The sequence below is a fragment of the Prunus dulcis genome, chromosome 7 (genome assembly GCF_902201215.1).
Source record: "Prunus dulcis chromosome 7, ALMONDv2, whole genome shotgun sequence".
In the NCBI taxonomy this organism is placed as follows: Eukaryota; Viridiplantae; Streptophyta; class Magnoliopsida; order Rosales; family Rosaceae; genus Prunus; species Prunus dulcis.
In genome coordinates, this window is record NC_047656.1 from 507,878 (window position 1) to 526,262 (window position 18,385).

At 37.0% G+C, this 18,385-nt stretch overlaps 3 protein-coding genes across 6 annotated transcripts; 2 read left to right on the forward strand and 1 right to left on the reverse strand.

Moving 5' to 3' along the window:
• Positions 1-1,528: 1,528 nt before the first annotated feature.
• LOC117633699 (chromatin-remodeling complex subunit ies6) lies at positions 1,529-5,244 on the forward strand. Of its 4 annotated transcripts, none has more exons than XR_004586697.1 (6): positions 1,529-1,843; positions 3,215-3,408; positions 3,671-3,738; positions 4,041-4,257; positions 4,438-4,587; positions 4,851-5,244. XR_004586697.1 is itself a non-coding variant. In XM_034367410.1 (4 exons), exons 2-4 carry the CDS (start codon positions 3,234-3,236, stop codon positions 4,170-4,172), a joined length of 375 nt encoding a protein of 124 aa, XP_034223301.1. In that variant the 5' UTR covers positions 1,529-1,843; positions 3,215-3,233; the 3' UTR covers positions 4,173-4,396. The 4 variants fall into 4 exon arrangements, 1 of the variants encoding a protein (XP_034223301.1); XR_004586696.1 differs by having other exon boundaries at positions 4,857-5,244; XR_004586695.1 differs by having other exon boundaries at positions 4,438-5,244.
• Positions 1,540-18,156, forward strand: LOC117633700. Its single transcript, XM_034367411.1, has 3 exons — positions 1,540-1,557; positions 17,558-17,768; positions 17,840-18,156. Exons 2-3 carry the CDS (start codon positions 17,610-17,612, stop codon positions 17,930-17,932), a joined length of 252 nt encoding a protein of 83 aa, XP_034223302.1. The 5' UTR covers positions 1,540-1,557; positions 17,558-17,609; the 3' UTR covers positions 17,933-18,156.
• Positions 4,849-9,332, reverse strand: LOC117633697 (glutamate dehydrogenase 1). The gene is made up of 10 exons (XM_034367408.1): positions 9,266-9,332; positions 6,929-7,077; positions 6,648-6,761; positions 6,285-6,506; positions 6,087-6,161; positions 5,878-5,994; positions 5,530-5,780; positions 5,348-5,423; positions 5,161-5,247; positions 4,849-5,060 (listed from the first exon to the last, which is right to left on the reverse strand). Exons 2-10 carry the CDS (start codon positions 7,034-7,036, stop codon positions 4,875-4,877), a joined length of 1,236 nt encoding a protein of 411 aa, XP_034223299.1. The 5' UTR covers positions 7,037-7,077; positions 9,266-9,332; the 3' UTR covers positions 4,849-4,874.
• Positions 18,157-18,385: the final 229 nt, after the last annotated feature.

Consider the following 18,385-nt stretch of genomic DNA (forward strand, 5'->3'; position numbering starts at 1 on the left):
CGCCCCGAATTCCCGATTTTTTTGCATAAAAAAATATTTATCATACATTTTAACATTAAGTTTCATATTAACTTATCATTCAACACATCCAAATTAACTATAAAGTTCAACTCAACTATTTAAAATCACATCAATATGAAATTCCATAGAAAATTAGGAAGAATTAAGAGAGGGAAGTTAACTTAGGGTTAAATATAAATATTATAATTATTTATTTATTTATTTAAATATAAACATATATATTTTCGGGCCGGGTTCGGGGATGGGGACCCCAATACCATCCCCTCTCCATACCCGTCGGGGATTTTTCAAGTTCGGGGATCCCCGTACCCGATACCCATTTAGACCCGAAATCTCCCCCCATTAGGGTCGGGGACCCGACGGAGACCCGCCCCTACGGGGATTTTTGCCACCTCTACTTTAGGGTCCCCTACGATTTTTTAGGAAATGCCTATAAAAGGGGGATTTTTTCTACCTAGCAAAATATAATAGCCAGAGCGAGCAAGCATTCTCACTCTCTGCTGGAACCTTCAATTTCAACCATTGTTCCCCCATCTCCTTCTTTTTTCATCAAGCGGCTGGAAATTTGCTCAAGCCACCCATCATTTCACCTCATATTTTCCTCTCTTCCTTCAACAAATCATCCCAAAATTCCCTCTCCCCTTTCTTTGAACCTCTATTTCTCATGAGAAATCCAAGCTTTCTCTCTCTAATGCTAAACTCATGATTACTCAGCTCCCATGCCATAAGTTTCTCAAGTCAAGCCAAAATATTGATTTGTAAGCAGCTGTTTGTTTTGTTGGTGAAAGAAACCAAAGTACTTCCTAAGGCTCCACGAACCTTTCGAAGCACCCTTGAGGCTTGATTCTTGAACCTAGACACAGGGGCAACTACACCCATTTGCTCTTTACAGCAACCCAGACCCATCTATAGCTGTTGGAACAAAAAAAGCCCTTACAAGATATAAGAAATATAAACTGCCAAAAATATCATTGAAAACATTAGGGCTTGTTTGGTATCCTACTCAAAAAAAGGAATTCAAAATTCATTAATTTTTTTTAAAAACATGAGTTTTTAAATACTGATTTTAAGATCTAAAAACTTGTTTGGTATTGAACTCCAATATATTTTTAAGATCTAAAAAAAATTGAAATTAAAATTACAAAATCAGAAACCCTAGATTCTTAGATTGAAATTAACAAAAGAAAAGGAGAGAGGGAGGATGGTGTAACACCCTGATCCAATTTAAGTATTTTTTTAATTTTTTTTTTAACTATGAAATTTCATTTTTGCACTTTGGAGTATGGGTACTTTAGTCACTTTTCATTCCGGAATGATTTTGGGGAAATGAGGAGCACCATTACCTAGAGCTCATCGATACAAGTCCATAGACAGGCGGCCAGCTCAATTCGAATTTAAAACGAAGAAGTCATGATTTATAAAAGTGCAGTGACACAACCGTAATTATTATGAAGTTAAAATTTAAATACCAGATCAGATTCTATCCTTGCATTACCCTCTCCTCTCGCGATTCTCTCTCTCTCTCTCTCTCTCTCTCGTTTCTCTCTCTTCACGCAAAACGGCCAGCCACTTTGGCCGGCGATTTCTCCCAACTCCGGCCACCGTTTCAGGCGGGACCGGTCCCAAAATCTTCCTCTCAACGTCCTCTTTCTAGCCTAGTTATTTTCGCAGCTCGAAAACTTAAGGATTGGCGGTTGGAACGACGGGAAGTTTCGGCAGCAGCTGCCACCGTCGCCGTCGACGTTTCAGGCCACCTCGCGCTGGTTCAAAAGTGGGTTCTGATTCTGAACCAAAGCAAAGTCATTGCAGCATCGCACCGCAGGTATACAAAACGGGTCCTAGATTTTTAATTGAAAAAAGTATATTTCTTCCTTTTTTATTCTACCGTTGTATCTTGATGCTTTCATGGATTCCTAAGTTCGTTGGTACCAAAGTATTTGAGATTTCATGAATTGGGTTGGGGCAGTTTTAATTAGATATTATAGGTATGAGAACCTCGGTAAAGAGTATATTTTCATTGTAGCAGAGTTTTATTATCAAGTCTGTATTAGTTGAGTTTATAATTCTATTTACTTTCTAATTGCATTTCTAATTCTATTTTAGTGAATGGATAGTGCTTATTCTAATTGTATTGATATTTGTACATGCATGTTTTTAATCAAACCAAAAGTTGATATAGGATAAGAGCACACTGCTGTTTTGTTATGACATGATTGGTTGAGATTATTTTTTATGGTATGTATGGTCGAGCTTTGTATGCCATGCCTAGCGTCGACAGGATTTTCTGCTTGCAATTCTTGTTTAAGGCTTCAACCTGCAAGGATTCCAAGTAAATTAAATCATATTCAAATTTTCCTTTTTGTGTGTTTTGTTTAGCTGTTAAATTGAAGTAGACTTTATACTCCGGTTCTTTGTTGCTTCAAATCCGAAACCAATAGTTGCAAACATAGAGGTTTCCTTTTGTTAATCTTAGCCAGTAACCCTTAACCTTGGATTTCTTTGTCTTACCAGATGATCTTGTCATTTTATCCCTTACGATCATTTTACTTTCTCATATTTCTTATAGTTCTGTGTATGCATGAGATGCAGGTTTAGTTTTTCTGTTTCGTGGGTCTTTTTACCGAAAAAGCTCTCTTTATTGGCATGGTTTTAATACTACTGTTATTCCTACACTAATTGTCTATTTATTTATTTATTTTGAGTGTGGGTTTTGTATACTCTTTCCAAGATGTATGCTACTATTTCTCAATGTTCTGTTTCTTATATCTCAAGGCTATAGCATCAGTGTAAAAGGAAAGAATCAATGAATGCATAAAAAACGTAGTGGATCTTACACAAGCTGAATTAGGGGGGACTTTCTTCAAAATCCCTAATATTGATTAAAAAAATAGAGTTAATGAATTCTGTTTATCTGCCTTTGCTCTTCAAACCTGAAAGGCTTCAATTGACTATTTTAGCAAACAAAATATGGTCTTATACCGTATATCATCCAAAAATATATTTACTATTTGTTAACAAACAAGAAGAAGACAACATTCCAGATCTTTAATTTTGAGTGTTGGCTTGGTTAACTTTGACGAGTTAAGTCAGGGAGTTGATCGATCCAACTCAGCCCCATTGTTGATTGGAGGGGATGTGGTTCTGTAACTTTGGGGTCAGGAAATAATTTTGCTCTTTATCAATTTTGGCATAGAGATTTTACAAGTACAAATATGGAGCCCGAGGTGGTTCATGCAGAGCTGGTGTTGCCAACCCACTTGAGCTTCAAGCGGATTCAAATGTACGAGAAGTACCCAAAAGGCCAATCAAGAGGGAGACACTGGAAACACCTCAAGCAGATCATTCAGGCCGAGAATTACCAGAATTACCCACCCAATGAACCCAATTGTAAGTAATACTTATATAGTTAACTTCAAGCTTTCACTTTTACCCCCTTACATTAGTTGTTATTCAAACTGAAAATCTAGTGCTCAAGAAGGTATCCCTCTTTGCTATTTTGAATTAACTGTGACCGTTAGTATGGCCATAATAGCGCATAAGAAATTTTCTAGTTTGTATAGAAACCATATTTATTTTAGCTTAGTATTTTAAGCATACTAATGGGAAGTGTTCTCATTTTTCTTTTTCTTCAAATGTCCCATGCATGCAGATGTTAATATAGAGTCGCCGCCCTCTATGCATCCATGCAAGAGAATTTGTGATATAACAGGATACGAGGTATTGTGAAATTTTTGCGAAGATATGGATACCATCTGTACTTGTGCACGGCCTTTTAGTAATAGATGAAACTTGGCTGAGCTGAGCTCCAGCCAGACATTCATATGTTGCCTGTTATGTTCCTCGCTGTATAGTTATTGATCTGATCAAAGGTTCTAAGGAGAATTTCTATGACACACATTCCTATTGATGTTAACAAATATATTGAATATTAAAGTCTCCAAAGCTTTTCTATTCAAATTACCAATTTCGTTATCAATCAGTGGAGAATGATGAATGATCTGCTTCTGTGCACCATGCAGGCACCTTACTATGACCCAAGGACTGGCCTCCGCTATGCCAATGCTGATATCTTCAAGCTCATAAGATCTCTCCCCAATGAATATGTCCAAAGATATCTGGCTCTCAGAAATGCTGCTGTGGTTTTGAAGTAACATTTGGTACTTTTCAGCTTCCCAAGGCAGGATTCACTTTTTCTCGGCTTCAATTATCCTTGAAACTGGAAATATTGTAACTGTGGTATGTATGCTTAAAAGGAAATTTGCGTTGAAGTATTAATAATTTAAACAATATCTGAGATACACTAGTGTATATCATAGTTTGGCATTTTCCAGTTCCCAAGTTTATTTTTGATGTGTAATATGAGTTTATTCTTTGATCTCTCTCCCTCTCTCTCATCTTCATGATATCTAATTTCAGGATCAGTTGAAAAGGGAGATTTTAGAGTAATCAATTTGGGCTGTTTGTTATTAGGACTCTTACTATTCACCAATTTGATGCTAAAGGAGGAACAGAAAGCAACAGCTTGTTTTGAAATGACAGAATCACACAAATACATCATTGATCAATGTAAGCCAATGCTGTGTCTACCCTAATGAAGGACAACAACATTTAGGTCCGTAGGGATTATGACCTTGTCCTTACAACTTATGTAACCAAATAAAATGAAACTAATGAAATTTACGGAATTCATAAAACTCGGAAGCATATTGATGCAACCCAAAAATATTAAGGAAACTATTGTTCAAGTTATTCCCATGCAACAATAGCAATACCGCATCAGTAAACATGAATAGGAGGAGCCTCATGAGATTCGTCATATTTATTCAAAGTGGCAGGTCCCGATCAGCTCAGGGTTAGGCTTCCCACCCTCGGAGGACAGTTGCCCTTGCAACGCGGTTAACCCCAAGCGTGAAGGCTCCCATCCGGAGGTCACAGTTGTGGGTTTTGCACATCTCCTTCACATCTTTGAAGCCCTTGGTCATGTAAGTCCTCAGCTCATTGTTCACCTTTTCTTCATCCCACAAGAAACCTTGGATGTTCTGCACCGCAAAACCCACTAAATTTAGTAAAACTATATTTGCTAAAGTTAGAATGTTGTTCAGAGTTGAATAAGAAGTGATGTGAAGATATGTATGATACCTGTACCCACTCAAAGTAACTAACAGTAACTCCTCCAGAGTTTGCATATATATCGGGAAGAATTACAACACCTTTCTTTGATAAGATCTGCAATTGAAGAGAGTATAATCATTATTATAACTAAATATTACTTGCTTAACTGTTCCCTGCCTCTGTAACTTTAATTATCAGGCAATTAAGCACTAACCTTATCGGCCTCGGGGTCAGTGGGGTTATTAGCTGCTTCAATTATAAACTTGGCTTTTATGTCATTTGCATTTTCCCTTCATTCAAGAACAACATTTAGGTTATATCCTTGCTCAAAGTTTCATCATGCATGCTGGCAAAAAATCTTGATGTTTCCAATATTTCTAAAGTTTTAAGTAGTACCTGTTGATGACACCTCCCAGGGCTGCTGGAATGAGGATGTCACAGTCTTCAACCAATATTGAGGTGGGATCTATTGGGTCCCCACCATTGAACCCCTTGACACCCCTCTTCTCCTTCGCATGGTTGAGTAGGCTTGGAATGTCTAGTCCTTTGCTGTTCTTTATGGCTCCACTAATATCACTCACTGCAACTATTTTGCCACCACTCTCATGGATGAGTTGGGCAGCCCAGGAGCCCACATTCCCAAAACCCTGAGATTGATGCAAATATACCATTCAATTCTTCAATTTATTTCAGTTTAGAGATGTGATTAATTGATTAGGAACCTAGTGTTGTTGAGAAGTGCACCTGGATAACGAACCGTTGTCCGCAGATGCTCTTTCCATGCTCATTGAGTAAAGCCTCTGTTGCGAAAAGCACTCCTCTTCCCGTTGCTGCATCTCTTCCCAGAGATCCACCAAGATCCTAATTTACACAAGAGACAATATTAGCCAACATGATGATTTTAGCAAAGAGAAGAATGTGGTAGGCACTTGTTCACCAACACATATACTCACAATAGGTTTTCCAGTCACTACGGCAGGTGAGTAGCCATGAAATTTTGAGTACTCATCTAGGATCCATGCCATGGTCTGTTCAGACACCGAAAACCACAAAAAGAAGAAGAAGGGAAAATGGATAAAAGTCAGTCTGAAATTCAAGTTGATAAAATTTAGTCTTGTAAAGTACGGAAAGGAAAATGTGGGATGGTGAACCTGTGGACCAGTCCCCATATCTGGTGCTGGAACATCAGTGTGGATGCCTATAAGATCATGTATCTTTTGGGTGAAAACTCTGGTGAGCCGTTCTAGTTCTGAAACACTCAACTCCCCTGGATCACAACCTATCCCACCTTTGGCACCACCGTATGGGATGTTAGCCACCGCCGTCTTCCACGTCATTAGCTGTGCTAGAGCATTCACCTCATCTGGGTCGACCTACATTCATTTTCCATCCATACGACACATATTATACACATATTCATAAATATTCTTACACAAAATCGAAAAAAAATAGTGTTACTAATATATCCGGAAAAAAAAAAATTTTGGTATGTCATACAAGAGATTACAAAGTACCTCTGGGTGATATCTAATTCCTCCCTTCATGGGGCCTCTGGCATTGTCATGTTGAACCCTGAACCCAACAAATGAAGCCAAACTCCCATCATCTTTTGGTATGGTGCACTCAACCTGTCAAAATAGTTCAAAAACCAAAAATCAAATGACCAAATTATATTGGTTTCGAACCGATGCACACTCCTAAACTAAGTAACAACTAAGCTTTATCAATCACAAGAGGAGAGGGACACGAGTCTGATTAGATTATACATTTAAAGGGATAATATATTTATAATTACCTTGATTTCCCTAAATGGTATTAGTAAACTTCTCTCAAGCTTGGAGTCCAACCCCAAAAGCCGAGCTGCCAACTTGAAGTTTCTGTTGGTTGCCACCAATGCGTTCATCTTGAATCTGAGAAGCTAAATACCTAACAGTTATTCAGTGCCTGCTTAGATAGAGAAAAAAAATACATCAATTTGTTTGAACTCTACAAGAATTCGTCCAAGTTAACATCGAACAAATAAAATGCACAAGCTGATCAAAGACAGAAAATAGAGGAAATGAGATTTTCTATAAAACTCTTGTAGCTTACAAATAATTTAATGTGCTTTGGTGCATCAATTCAAGATGGCTTTTCTTATCATAAACATCTGCATTTAACAATGGTGCTATTCAACCAGAGCATCATTTACAACATTAATGCCAACTTAACTAGCTAGTTTAGCCAAGTTGACTAGAGCGGATGTGCTCCCCACTCTGCATTCAACTTCGAATCTCCCCGCTTGTATCCAAAATGAAATCAAATTATTAAAAAAAGAAAAGAAGAAGAAGAAGAAGAAAGACATCATATATAAATTTAAAGAAGGTGGAGCCCCCTGAAGTGAGATTATAGTTAAAGTTGACTGAATGACTTGTGAGAGTGATACCACTAGAAAATTTGCAACTAGTGAGTAGTGACTAAATAAACCAATATTGATGATGTTGATCTACTGGATTCTGATTTGTAATTCATAACATTAACATTTCCACAAAAGAAAAGACAACAAAATGTGCTTGACTTGAGGAATAATTTGAAAAAACCCTGATTAGATTTAGAAACATAATCCCAATTTCCAAAAACCAATAAGCCAACAAAACAAAAAGGAGAGGGAAACCTGGAAAATGATGAAGTGATATTGGGTATTATTTTGATCTATCAAAGTTATAAGCATCTTCTGTCCAATAAAGCAGAAGGCAAAGGGTCTGTTTGAATTAGACGTATGTAAGAAACTGTTTTCAGCCAAAAATAACCCTAATTATAACGAATCAAAAATAATTTGTTAGATCATCTAGTGACAGAGATAACGAAACATTTTTTCAGTTACGATAGATCGATATGTCTCATCTCATATCAATAAAATGAGGTGAACAAATTAGGTCACAATTAAAAAAGCATATGATTCCATGATCCAAAAAAAACTTGTGAGAGTTTTGTGGAAAGAGCAAAGCCACAGTTGGCTAGCTAGCCAGGTATATATACGTATTTTAGTACCACTGCCCTTTGGAGCGGTTCATGTATAAATTTTTGGGACATTTTGGAAAAGACGAGGAGAGAGATGTTTTTACAAGAAATTAAAATGGACAAAAATGCCCTTATTTATTTTTGGATTTCTTAAGTAATCCTTTACATTTGCGTGTCTTTAGTTTGAAAGTTGATGAGTTTTTCCGTCTTTTTTGAAAAAGTTTTAGCTTTTTCCAGACCAAAACCTAAATTTACTTAAACTTTTGAATTAAATACCAGAAATAAAATAATTAAATTGAATAGAGGACCCCATCTTCATTATTCTCTCTCTAACCTTTCCTGCTTTAGGTAGCTAGTTCATACCAATGCATGAAAAACAAAGTATAATATGAAACGAACCTCTTGCTGCAGTTCAGTGAAATTTTACAAATCCAGCCACATAAAATAAAAATAAAATAAATAAAAAAAGCGAAGATTTTTGAGAAAAATAAATTGTCACACTAAAAAACTTTTCATAGTTTACTTGTCCCTCATATCGTATGCATGAAGAAAATACGATCACTATAAATTGTCAATATAGCAGAACTAATGTAAAACTAAATCCATTTGAAAGCCGGCACATGTGATCAAGTGATAACAAAAAAAGTGAAGTGTAAATTTTGACCGCATACATAATATTCAATTGAAATACTTAATTGTATGGATCACAGGTAATTGCATGCATTTGAGGAGAGATGACTCTTCATTACCCTCAAACTTATAGCGTTATTGAACGGATGTTCAAAACTATTTTTAGAAACTTGAAAGGAGGTAGAAAATAAAAATGAAGTGAGTATACTCTCATTCCATGTCCATGACACATGAAGCAAGATCGGAAGATGGATGCTTACGTGCATGTAATTAGTGTTACTTGTTAATTAAGGAAAGCTCGAAATTGATGATGATGAGGGATCGATCCTCCACTTCTTGGATATTTGCATGTACACACATAACATATATATATATATATATATATATATAAGAGAAAACCCAAATATGAAAGCAAAATTTGGAAACAATTGTGAGAGATGATAGTGTAGAATTGAGAGAGACAATAAGGGATGTAGAATATGAATAAATTTAGTCTACTCACAGTGGAGAGATATAGAGAGAAGAAGGATGAGCCCAAAATTCAGCGGCAGCTGAATTCAATTCAATATTGTTAGGTAGGTATGTGTGCTTCAACTCAACGAGAGAGAGAGAGAGAGAGAGAGAGAGAGAGAGAGAGAGAGAGAGAGTTGAACTTGGTGGAGATCATATGTGAACGAATATGTGTGTGTGTGTGTATATATGGAGCAAAAACCAATAATAAGGGAATTGAAATTAGGACAAAAAGTAGAATCCAATTCTCTACCTACGAAAACAGAAGAATCCCATATTCTACTTCAGAGTTTTCTCTCTGTGTGTGTATATATATATATAAAGAAGAAGACACAGTCTATCTTTCTATCTGCAGTCTGTGGAAAGTGCAAAAAATGGTGATGATTAATTGTGTCATAAGAATATAAGAGAATTGGGTGGAATATATACGATGCTCTCTCTCTCTCTCTCTCTCTCTCTCTCTCTCTCTCTCTCTCCCCTACCTGTGGGATTTTGTACCTCCCAGAGTCCTACACCACACCTCCACACTTGTCACTCACTATACCGCCTTCCCACCCCGCACTCATTAATTAATTTCCACACAATATTTAATCTTAATTATCAAACGATATTATAAGGTATGTATATATACAGTCCTCCTACAAATTTCTTTTGAATTGTTTTCGAATTCAAGTGATTTTTGAGAGAATATCTATAAATTATATGGTTTGGATTATCAAAATACAGTGCGTGACAGGATGTACAAAGGTGTCTCTCAAATAAAGTTGTCTGAAAAATCCCTTGAAGCATAAGAGAGAGAGAGAGAGAGAGAGAGAGAGAGAGAGAGAGAGAGATAGAAGGAACTAGCTAGGTACAAAGGGCGAATGCATCTAGAGGTAAGTGCATCCGACTCAAAACCCACATTGCACAGCCAGCCATTATATTTGAAAACTTCTACAATAATTCTAAGCACACTAATTAACTAAACAACATATGAGAGAGAGAGAGAGAGAGAGAGAGAGAGAGAGAGAGAGAGAGATGAGCTGAAAAGATACAAAACATGGTAAGTTCAATCAATAAAGCAAAGCATGATGAACACAATTCTTAATTCAAATCACGACAATTTAATGATCAAAAGAATCTCCTTTCTAGTTATCTATTAACCAATTAATTTTTCCTGATTAATTCACGATGATTGAATTATGAGACCAAAAACAACAAAAAAGAGCCCTTTAATAATTGATAGACATCTCAATCGTAATGGACCTTAGTAAGATATGATGCAAATATATCATAAACATCAAAATTTGGACACCTTGAAACCTTAAATGAAAATTTTATGTTACTTATGGGGAAGAAATTGATGTTTCATACGCATAGCTTGACTACACATTGTATCTATAAAATTAAAAAATGTTTGCCGCAATTGATCACTTTTGATAGCCAATGCATGGCCCATCTCCTAGCTATCCTTTTGATTTATTCATATCATACTCAACAAGGAAGGTGTCTATGCAGAGCCCACCCTCATTATGGGCGGAATTATGAATTTTTTAACAGATAGGTTAGTTATAAAATTGTTAACTTAAAATCTAATGATTTTTTTTTTTTTTTTTTACTTACCGTTCCTATAGTCGTTTTATAAATAAAAGTATAGTCATATAATTAACTTCATTGACTAATTTTCAAAAAACTTTAACATAAGATAAATATATACTTAATCTAATCTAAATTACATAATGCAAAATAAAAAGTACATCCACTCTAACCAACTTAACGAAATCCATATCTATAAAGTGGGTGTTACTAGGTATAAAGCATTAGAATCAGGGGATGAAATGCTCTAGTTTTTCCCATAAAAAGAATGACATGTGAAGCCAATGGAATGGAGGCTGAGGGTCAAAAGGTTGGACTCCACTACACCAAACTAGTATAGTACAAAGTGATTAAAAAAAAAAAAAGAGATAAAAACAAGGCAAAAAGGAAGCATGCACTACCACGGCCACTAAGCCCTACTAGGCTACTATATATGCCCCTATCTACATATCCAAAAGAAGCTTGTTGCTTGTACGAACTCTCTCTAGGGCTAGGCTGTATAAACATGTTTACTTACCTCATGCGTAAAATAAAACGTCATTCATTTGCAAATACCTTATTTAACTATGCATTAATATTCAATTTAGTAGTCTTGTCTTGTATTTGATTCCCTCCTTTTTCTAATATCACTTGTGCAAATAGCTTTAATTTTGGGTTGAAAAGAGATTTGATTTCAATTGGAGTCAAAAACAGGGAATTCGATTCTTCATGTATAGGGTCAGAGAACCTACTTATATCCCCCAAGTTGATGGAATAAAAAAGCAACTTTTGCTGTCCAAAGAGGGTGTTTCTTTTCTTTTTATTATCTATTTTCCCTTTATAATTGCAAACGAAACTGAAAAAAGTGGACAGGGAATTACAAAAATAACCTGAAAAGAATATAATTGAAGAATATATATATATATATGTATATATTAATGAATGGTACGTAGAATGAGGCCAAAATGTTGGTGATGATAATGGAATCTTTGGAGAATCTGTGATGGAATTGGAAATCCTTCTCATTCTCAGAGTGTGGGACAAACTACCACCTCCACTATGGGCACAAGATATAATAGATTCCATCCATTCGGAGTAGCACTTGCCAGATTCTTTTTCACTACCACCTAAAGCTTTAGCTATCCTTCCTTTGTATTTATACTTGCGGAGGAGACATACTTTTAATCATTGCATTTAAAACTTAAAGAACCGAAGATATTCAAACCATGATGAGCCCATAGAAACAACACAAAATATCCAATGTTTTGGGCTGGTCGATTTCCAAATATATTTCCGTGTATTAGGCCCAATACACGCATGATTGGAGAAAGGAAGAAGGGACGGATGAGGGAGAACAAACAAGAAAAAAAGATGTGGATGAATTTTTTGGGTTATCTACTGTAGACGTCTTTAAACTTAGCCTTCAGTTGTAATTGGGTCTGTGAACTTTTTTTTTTGAGGCAATGACATCCGTTAACTCGATAAATAGTTTCAATTGGGTCCTACCGTCCAACTCTGTCAATTTATTTGTCAAATTGAGAGGGTAAAAACGTCCTTTCGAATTCTTCATCCATCATTGACCCCAATTCTACCTTCTTCATCCATCATCAACCCTAACAACCCCACCTCCATCTTCACAAGTTTACAATACAAATCCATATCAAACAGTTTGTGATTGGTAGAAACCACATAGGATTTACTTGGCTCTATTTATAGTTTGTAAAATTGAAAAGAAAAATTGAAAAACCAAAGGAAAAAAAAAAAAAAATTACTTATGGCATTGACTTTTGAATTTAGCTTAGCTAGACAAGAAGCAAACACAGTTCTCCTTTAAGTGCTCAAGCAAAGCATCTATACCACTATTCCAAATAGTCGTATGGCTGGAATGGAGGAGGTGAATCATTCCTGAAGGTACGTGAGTTTATCTTTAAGCTCTCCCTTTCAGTGGCGGATCCAGGATTCTCGAGCCAAGGGGTCACTGCGTAAAAACTTCGAAATTTTTTTTAGAAGAAAATAACACTAGAAAAACAGAAAAATAGTTTCCATCCAAATTTCAATTGTACACGATGAGTTCTTTATTAAAAACTTTGCATTAAAGTTTCATAAATCATTTATTTTTTAATAATTTTAGGCACTTTTGTTTATGTCGAACTCTCTGTCAGTGGCTTTCTTCCAGTGACTATTTTGCTCCTCTGGTTTGCAACACAAATTCCTTTTGATCTGCTCTACCTTGTCTTTCCTTTTCTTTCTCTCTCTATCCAAAATTAAAACTCACACATCTGTTACCATTGCGGTAACCCATCAACCAACCTCTCTCTCTGTCTTTGAGGACTTTTATCGAGCACGTTCAGTGCATCCAAGGGGTCAACAAGCTGCTGGCCAAGAGGTCTGCAACTGTTCTCCTGCGACCTCCACAGCAAACGCCGGCATGCCAAGGGGTCAATTGACCCCTCTTGTCCCTTGTTGCATCCGCCCCTGCTCCCTTTCTCTCTCAGCTCTCCCTCTCTCCAGCAACCCATTCCCCATCCTCATTAGCCCACTCCCTCAAAACCCATATCCCAACCCAACCTGCAACCCACCCCCCATCTCCCAACCCGCAGAACGCAGAACCCACCCTCAAGCTCTCCTCCTACGCTGCCGCCGTAACAGCAGTGGCGCCTTTGGCGCCATAATTAAAACCACCGCAACCACCATATACTTCGCAATGTTGGTAGACGTGGCCAAATCCAACACCGTTAGCTTTTGCACCTGCTTCACTATCTACGCTAGGTGCTGCGACTCCAGCTTCACCACCGAGCTCACGATGGCCAGCTCCCTTGTGATTCTATTTCTCCAATTTTGCTCTAGTTCTTTTTAGATGTTCATGTCTCCAAAGCTTTTGAAAAATTCTCCTTTTGTTTGTTGTTTGTTGAACTGATGAATTTGTGAACTACATTTTGTTGGTGTTTGTGATTAGATTAGGATTTTCAAATGGGTTTTAGGGGTTTCGTTTCTCTAATCATATTTGGGATTTTTTTTTTCCATCTGATTTTGTTTTTGGATTGTGGTTCTATTCAATCTATTCTCAAAAGGATGCTTTTATCCCTCATTTTAACGGACAAATTGACAGAGTTGGATGGCAGGACGCAATTGGAACTATTTATTGAGTTAACGGATGTAATTACCTCAACAAAAAAAAAATTACGAACCCAATTGCAACTGGGGGCCAAGTTCAGGGATGTCTGCAGTAGATAACCCTTCTTTTTTTAATACAAGCAATAGTCTAAATTACAACATGCTCTTTTTAATTGGGTTAGACCTCGTTGGCTGGAGGATTGTTTTAAGCAACTCTTTGTTCTTCATTTTTCATCATTTGCCTTTTTTTTCTTTTTTTTTTTTTTTCTTCTTTTTTTTTTTTTTTTTTTTGTGCGAAGCATCAGTAATTCTCATTTTTGATCTCTTTTCATTATGGAAGGCTTTCTCATGTATACTAACTCTTATTTATTTATTCTTTTACCCCAAATGGAAATTTTCTTAAGTTAATTATAGAGGCTATTAAATTAGTTTGTATTGTGTGCCTTGATGTAGTGAGTTCGGCAGTTGCAAGTCTTTTCCCTTTAACGCAACGATTGGGTGTATGTGCGCTTTGAAAGGACTGAGTCTATGGAAGTTGAATGGACTTCTCAAGGCCCTATTGGAGCAGGATGAAGTGTTCTTGTTGCTTCTACAACTGTCGTTGAGCCTAGTTGAACTTATGGGTGAGGACTTGGTCAGTGGCGGAGCTAGGATTCTTAGTATGGAGGGTCCAAAATTTCAAAATCACTTATACTAGGTTTTTCATCTTCAACTGAGAGGGTCATCACTAATCTAATTGCAGTAATTGTATTGTTATATCATATATTTTATAATATATTACAAGAGATTAATAATTAATTAAGTGGGGGGGCCATGGCCATGGCAGGCCTGGCTATAGCTCCGCCTCTGGACTTGGTAATTGTCTATACCATATATGACCGGACCTTGTCAACTAGGATATGTAGGAAGAATGAGCCACGAGTAAAGGCCTACATGGCCTAGCCCAACCACTAGGCCTCACACCGATCATTCACATGGGATTAGCCTTCGGTAGTCTAACTTGCTGATCGGGCTCAAAGGAGGCACATGTCATGCTACTTTCATTTAGGCACACATGGTAGCCCCTCGGGCAATGCCCACATTCCCACATCAAAATACTAACCAAGCGTGCTCCCCATTTTACTTCTATAAATATGGCTCTTGCCCCAATGCACCAAGTAAGAGTAATTCGACACTTGTACTCTTACTCTGTCCAATTACTTACACACCCCATCCTCAAGCTAACTTAAGCATCAAAGAACCTTCGACCAGTACCACAGCGTGCTCAAGGTCTTCACACCTGTTCTCTCCCTCTTTTGTAGATTCACTCTATTCCTGACGTAGGACCCACATGACCGAAGTCATGCCCACTTATAGGTTGAGTCCATTTTCCAACATCAATAGTAATTAGCCTCTAAATCAACATTCCAATGGTGGGGATGGTTGTTATGTTCTTGAATCTTAGCCAAGTCCATTCAGTTGCCATTTGCTTCTAAGATGCCTCGAAATTGGGTGTGTGGGGTGGTGGAGCAGGCCTTGTTTCTCTCGGTATGTTGAGATGAGGGCTCTCAGGGATGCGAAACTTAATGACGGGTGAAGAATGCAACTTGACTAGTTGAAGAATGGAAAGTTAAGTGATGATTCCCACATACGGCGCCAAACTATTGATGTCCATAAATAAAACCAACTTAGAAGTATGCATGCCTTCAGTTGGAGGCGTCCTTTAACAGGATGGGTCTAGATTTGTAAAAAAACAAAGAAAAGGTAAAGACCTTGGCACAGGCCAAAGGCACTTAGATGCTTAAGTTAGCACAAGTGTGATTATCGGAGATAATTTGACAAAATAACAGTACATGTGCCAAATTACTATTATACCTGGTGCATTAGGCGTGTGCCCTATTTATAAAGGAAAAGTGTGAGGCACTTCTGTGATTTCTTCGATGTCGGATAGTTGGCATCGCTTGGTATGTTGATGCATGTCCCTAGGTTTGAGTGGCGCGATAAGTGCGCATAAGGAAGACCGAGATGACAACTTGCGTGATTGAGGGTAGTCGTCCTAATTGCCTTGTTGAAGGCAAATGTCATGTCGAATTGTAGTAACAAGCCGACGTGGCAATCAGGTTCGATGTGGGACATCTTCGGCAAGTGACGCCCGGTGAGGTTCTTCGACAGAGGGCTGCCACATTTCTTGGTGTTGTCCTTGCTGAATGGGCTCGGTCAGATATGGTATAGACAAGTTCTAAATTCCATGAATTATATTACTTCATATTTATTAGTTAAAGTTTATTGTCTTACTTTACACCTCTACAAATATCACATGAAATGAACTTGTACAACAAATATTTTCTCTCTCACACACCCAATAACAAAATGTGTTCGGAGAGAGAAAATGAGACATGTGTGGGAGCAAAAATTACTCCACAATATATTAATCCACTGGCACCCTAAATTTGGGGAAGTTGAGCTACAATCAAGGGACATGTTCTCCTATTTGTTGTCCATGGTCATGCATGAATAAAATCATGAGATTAATGAGACTTAATAGCCAAAACCTAGCAAGGCAAGCATGTCATATGCCCATAATCAAAGACTAGCATATTTCATACAACATGGTATGTAAAGCCTACATGATCACTCAAAAACCACGAATATTAATTAGGCTTGGAGTCCAAGACTCAAATGCATCCATAAGGCCAATTAATCCACCAACACAAGGGGAAAAATGTACAATATTATTCTAAAATTCTACTACAATCTTCTTGAATACTTACTGACTTGAATGTCAAAGTGTATTTTTGCATGTATCGCTCCTCTCATTGTTGGCAAGCAAATACGGTGTTCTACTTCTAGACATTGATTACAATTTACAAGATTACTTGTTGGAGGATTCAAAAATTGCTGCTCAGAGAGAGAGAGAGAATACAAAGGAGGTGGCTATGGTTGGGCGGCTTGTGGTGCTAAGGCAAGGGCGACTAGATGATGGGTGGCTGGGCATTTATGCCGGAGAACGGGGCTAGTCGCGGTTGTTGGGGTGTTCTGGTTTTCGGTGAGTAGTTTTAGTTTTGATGTTATTTTATATTAATATTTTAATTATATTTAAAAATTATTATTTTGTTTCAATATGGAGGTCCACATTAAAAAAAAAAGTTGTTTAAAATGCCAAATTAGTAAGAAGAGTATTTATAGAGTTTATAAGAACTTTTGCATGTGTTTTGAAATCATAAATAATTGAATATAGGAGGAATAGTTTGAGAGTTATTATTATTTTGTTATATTTTATTTTGCATTTAATTTATTTTTGAGATAGTGGAGCGCCCCTCTGCTATCTGTATGTCTTGGAAAACATTGACTAAGAATATGAGCAGTTGATAAGCCAGCCACCTAACATTGACCAATTATATACAACGAATTATGAAATGTACCAAGTCAGAAAGCAACATGCAGAAGAAAACTTCTATTACCAACTACGCGCTTTCTCATTCTCATATAAATTAATTTCAACCTTAAAAAAGTAAAGGCTTTCGTTCTTTTGGCTGTCTTTATTTATTCCCTATCTTCCTTAGAAAACACAACTAATAGGTCTTGTTTTTTTTTTTTTTTTTTCTTTTCTTTTTGGTGTAAGAGCTTCATCCAATCCCTCTCTCTCTCTCTCTCTCTCTCTGGTGCTGATTTCCAGAAAGCAAAACCAAATGTGTCCTCTGAGGTTCATCTTGGTGTTCTTTTCAGCGATTCTTGCAGGATATTGTGCATGGAGGACGGTTCGTTCTTCTCCCGGAACTGACATCAACTCACAGGATTCTACCAATGAAAATATACCAACCCAAAAAGAAGAGTTCAATTTGAGAATGGTATGCTTATTTCCTTCTTCTTTTTCTTCTTATCTGTGTCATTTTGTTAATGTTGGTGAATTGAATTTCAGATGACTCAGAATGTCTTCTGGGTACTTGTTGACATGGCCAGCGGGAGATACTTGTGGAGGAAGATGAAACAAGAGCAAGTCAAAACTTGTTAGCCAATTGTAACTGTTTTTTATTTTTTTATTTCTTTTAATCAAGGGTATATTACTGCAAAAACATGCAAATCTTCTTGATTTATTTTCTTTTATTTCTTTTTCGCGGGGAAGCACGAAGGAGTTGATGATTGTGCTTGGTTACAGAGAAAAATATATGAGTTACCATTCTGCAAATGTAGTGTCAATTTTCATTTACGAGAAAAGAATGATCAAATTTGCACCTACTTTTGAGGAAATTGATTGGCAACTGATTGGTGCAACCAAGCACACCAACTCCTTTCTTTTAAATCTACTTTGACAAAACAAAAATGTTGGTACAGAATGGAGATTTATCAGTCCACAAAGATCTGCCCATAGGATACTCCTGGTCTAAAAGAACATGAATTTCTCATCTTCATCTTTTTGCAATGAAACAGTTTACACAATTGTAATGGATTGTAGTCAATAATACAA

Bases quoted from the DNA above. Each gene is read 5' to 3' on its own strand.
- LOC117633699 (XM_034367410.1), top strand. From the start codon at position 3,234: ATGGAGCCCGAGGTGGTTCATGCAGAGCTGGTGTTGCCAACCCACTTG. The intron at 3,409-3,670 runs GTAAGTAATACT...CCATGCATGCAG, and splicing joins CCCACCCAATGAACCCAATT to ATGTTAATATAGAGTCGCCG. The intron at 3,739-4,040 runs GTATTGTGAAAT...TGCACCATGCAG, and splicing joins GTGATATAACAGGATACGAG to GCACCTTACTATGACCCAAG.
- LOC117633700 (XM_034367411.1), top strand. From the start codon at position 17,610: ATGTGTCCTCTGAGGTTCATCTTGGTGTTCTTTTCAGCGATTCTTGCA. The intron at 17,769-17,839 runs GTATGCTTATTT...ATTGAATTTCAG, and splicing joins AAGAGTTCAATTTGAGAATG to ATGACTCAGAATGTCTTCTG.
- LOC117633697 (XM_034367408.1), bottom strand. From the start codon at position 7,036: ATGAACGCATTGGTGGCAACCAACAGAAACTTCAAGTTGGCAGCTCGG. The intron at 5,995-6,086 runs GTGAGTATATGT...TGTGTAAATTAG, and splicing joins TAGTGACTGGAAAACCTATT to GATCTTGGTGGATCTCTGGG. The intron at 5,781-5,877 runs GTGCACTTCTCA...CATCAATCTCAG, and splicing joins GACAACGGTTCGTTATCCAG to GGTTTTGGGAATGTGGGCTC.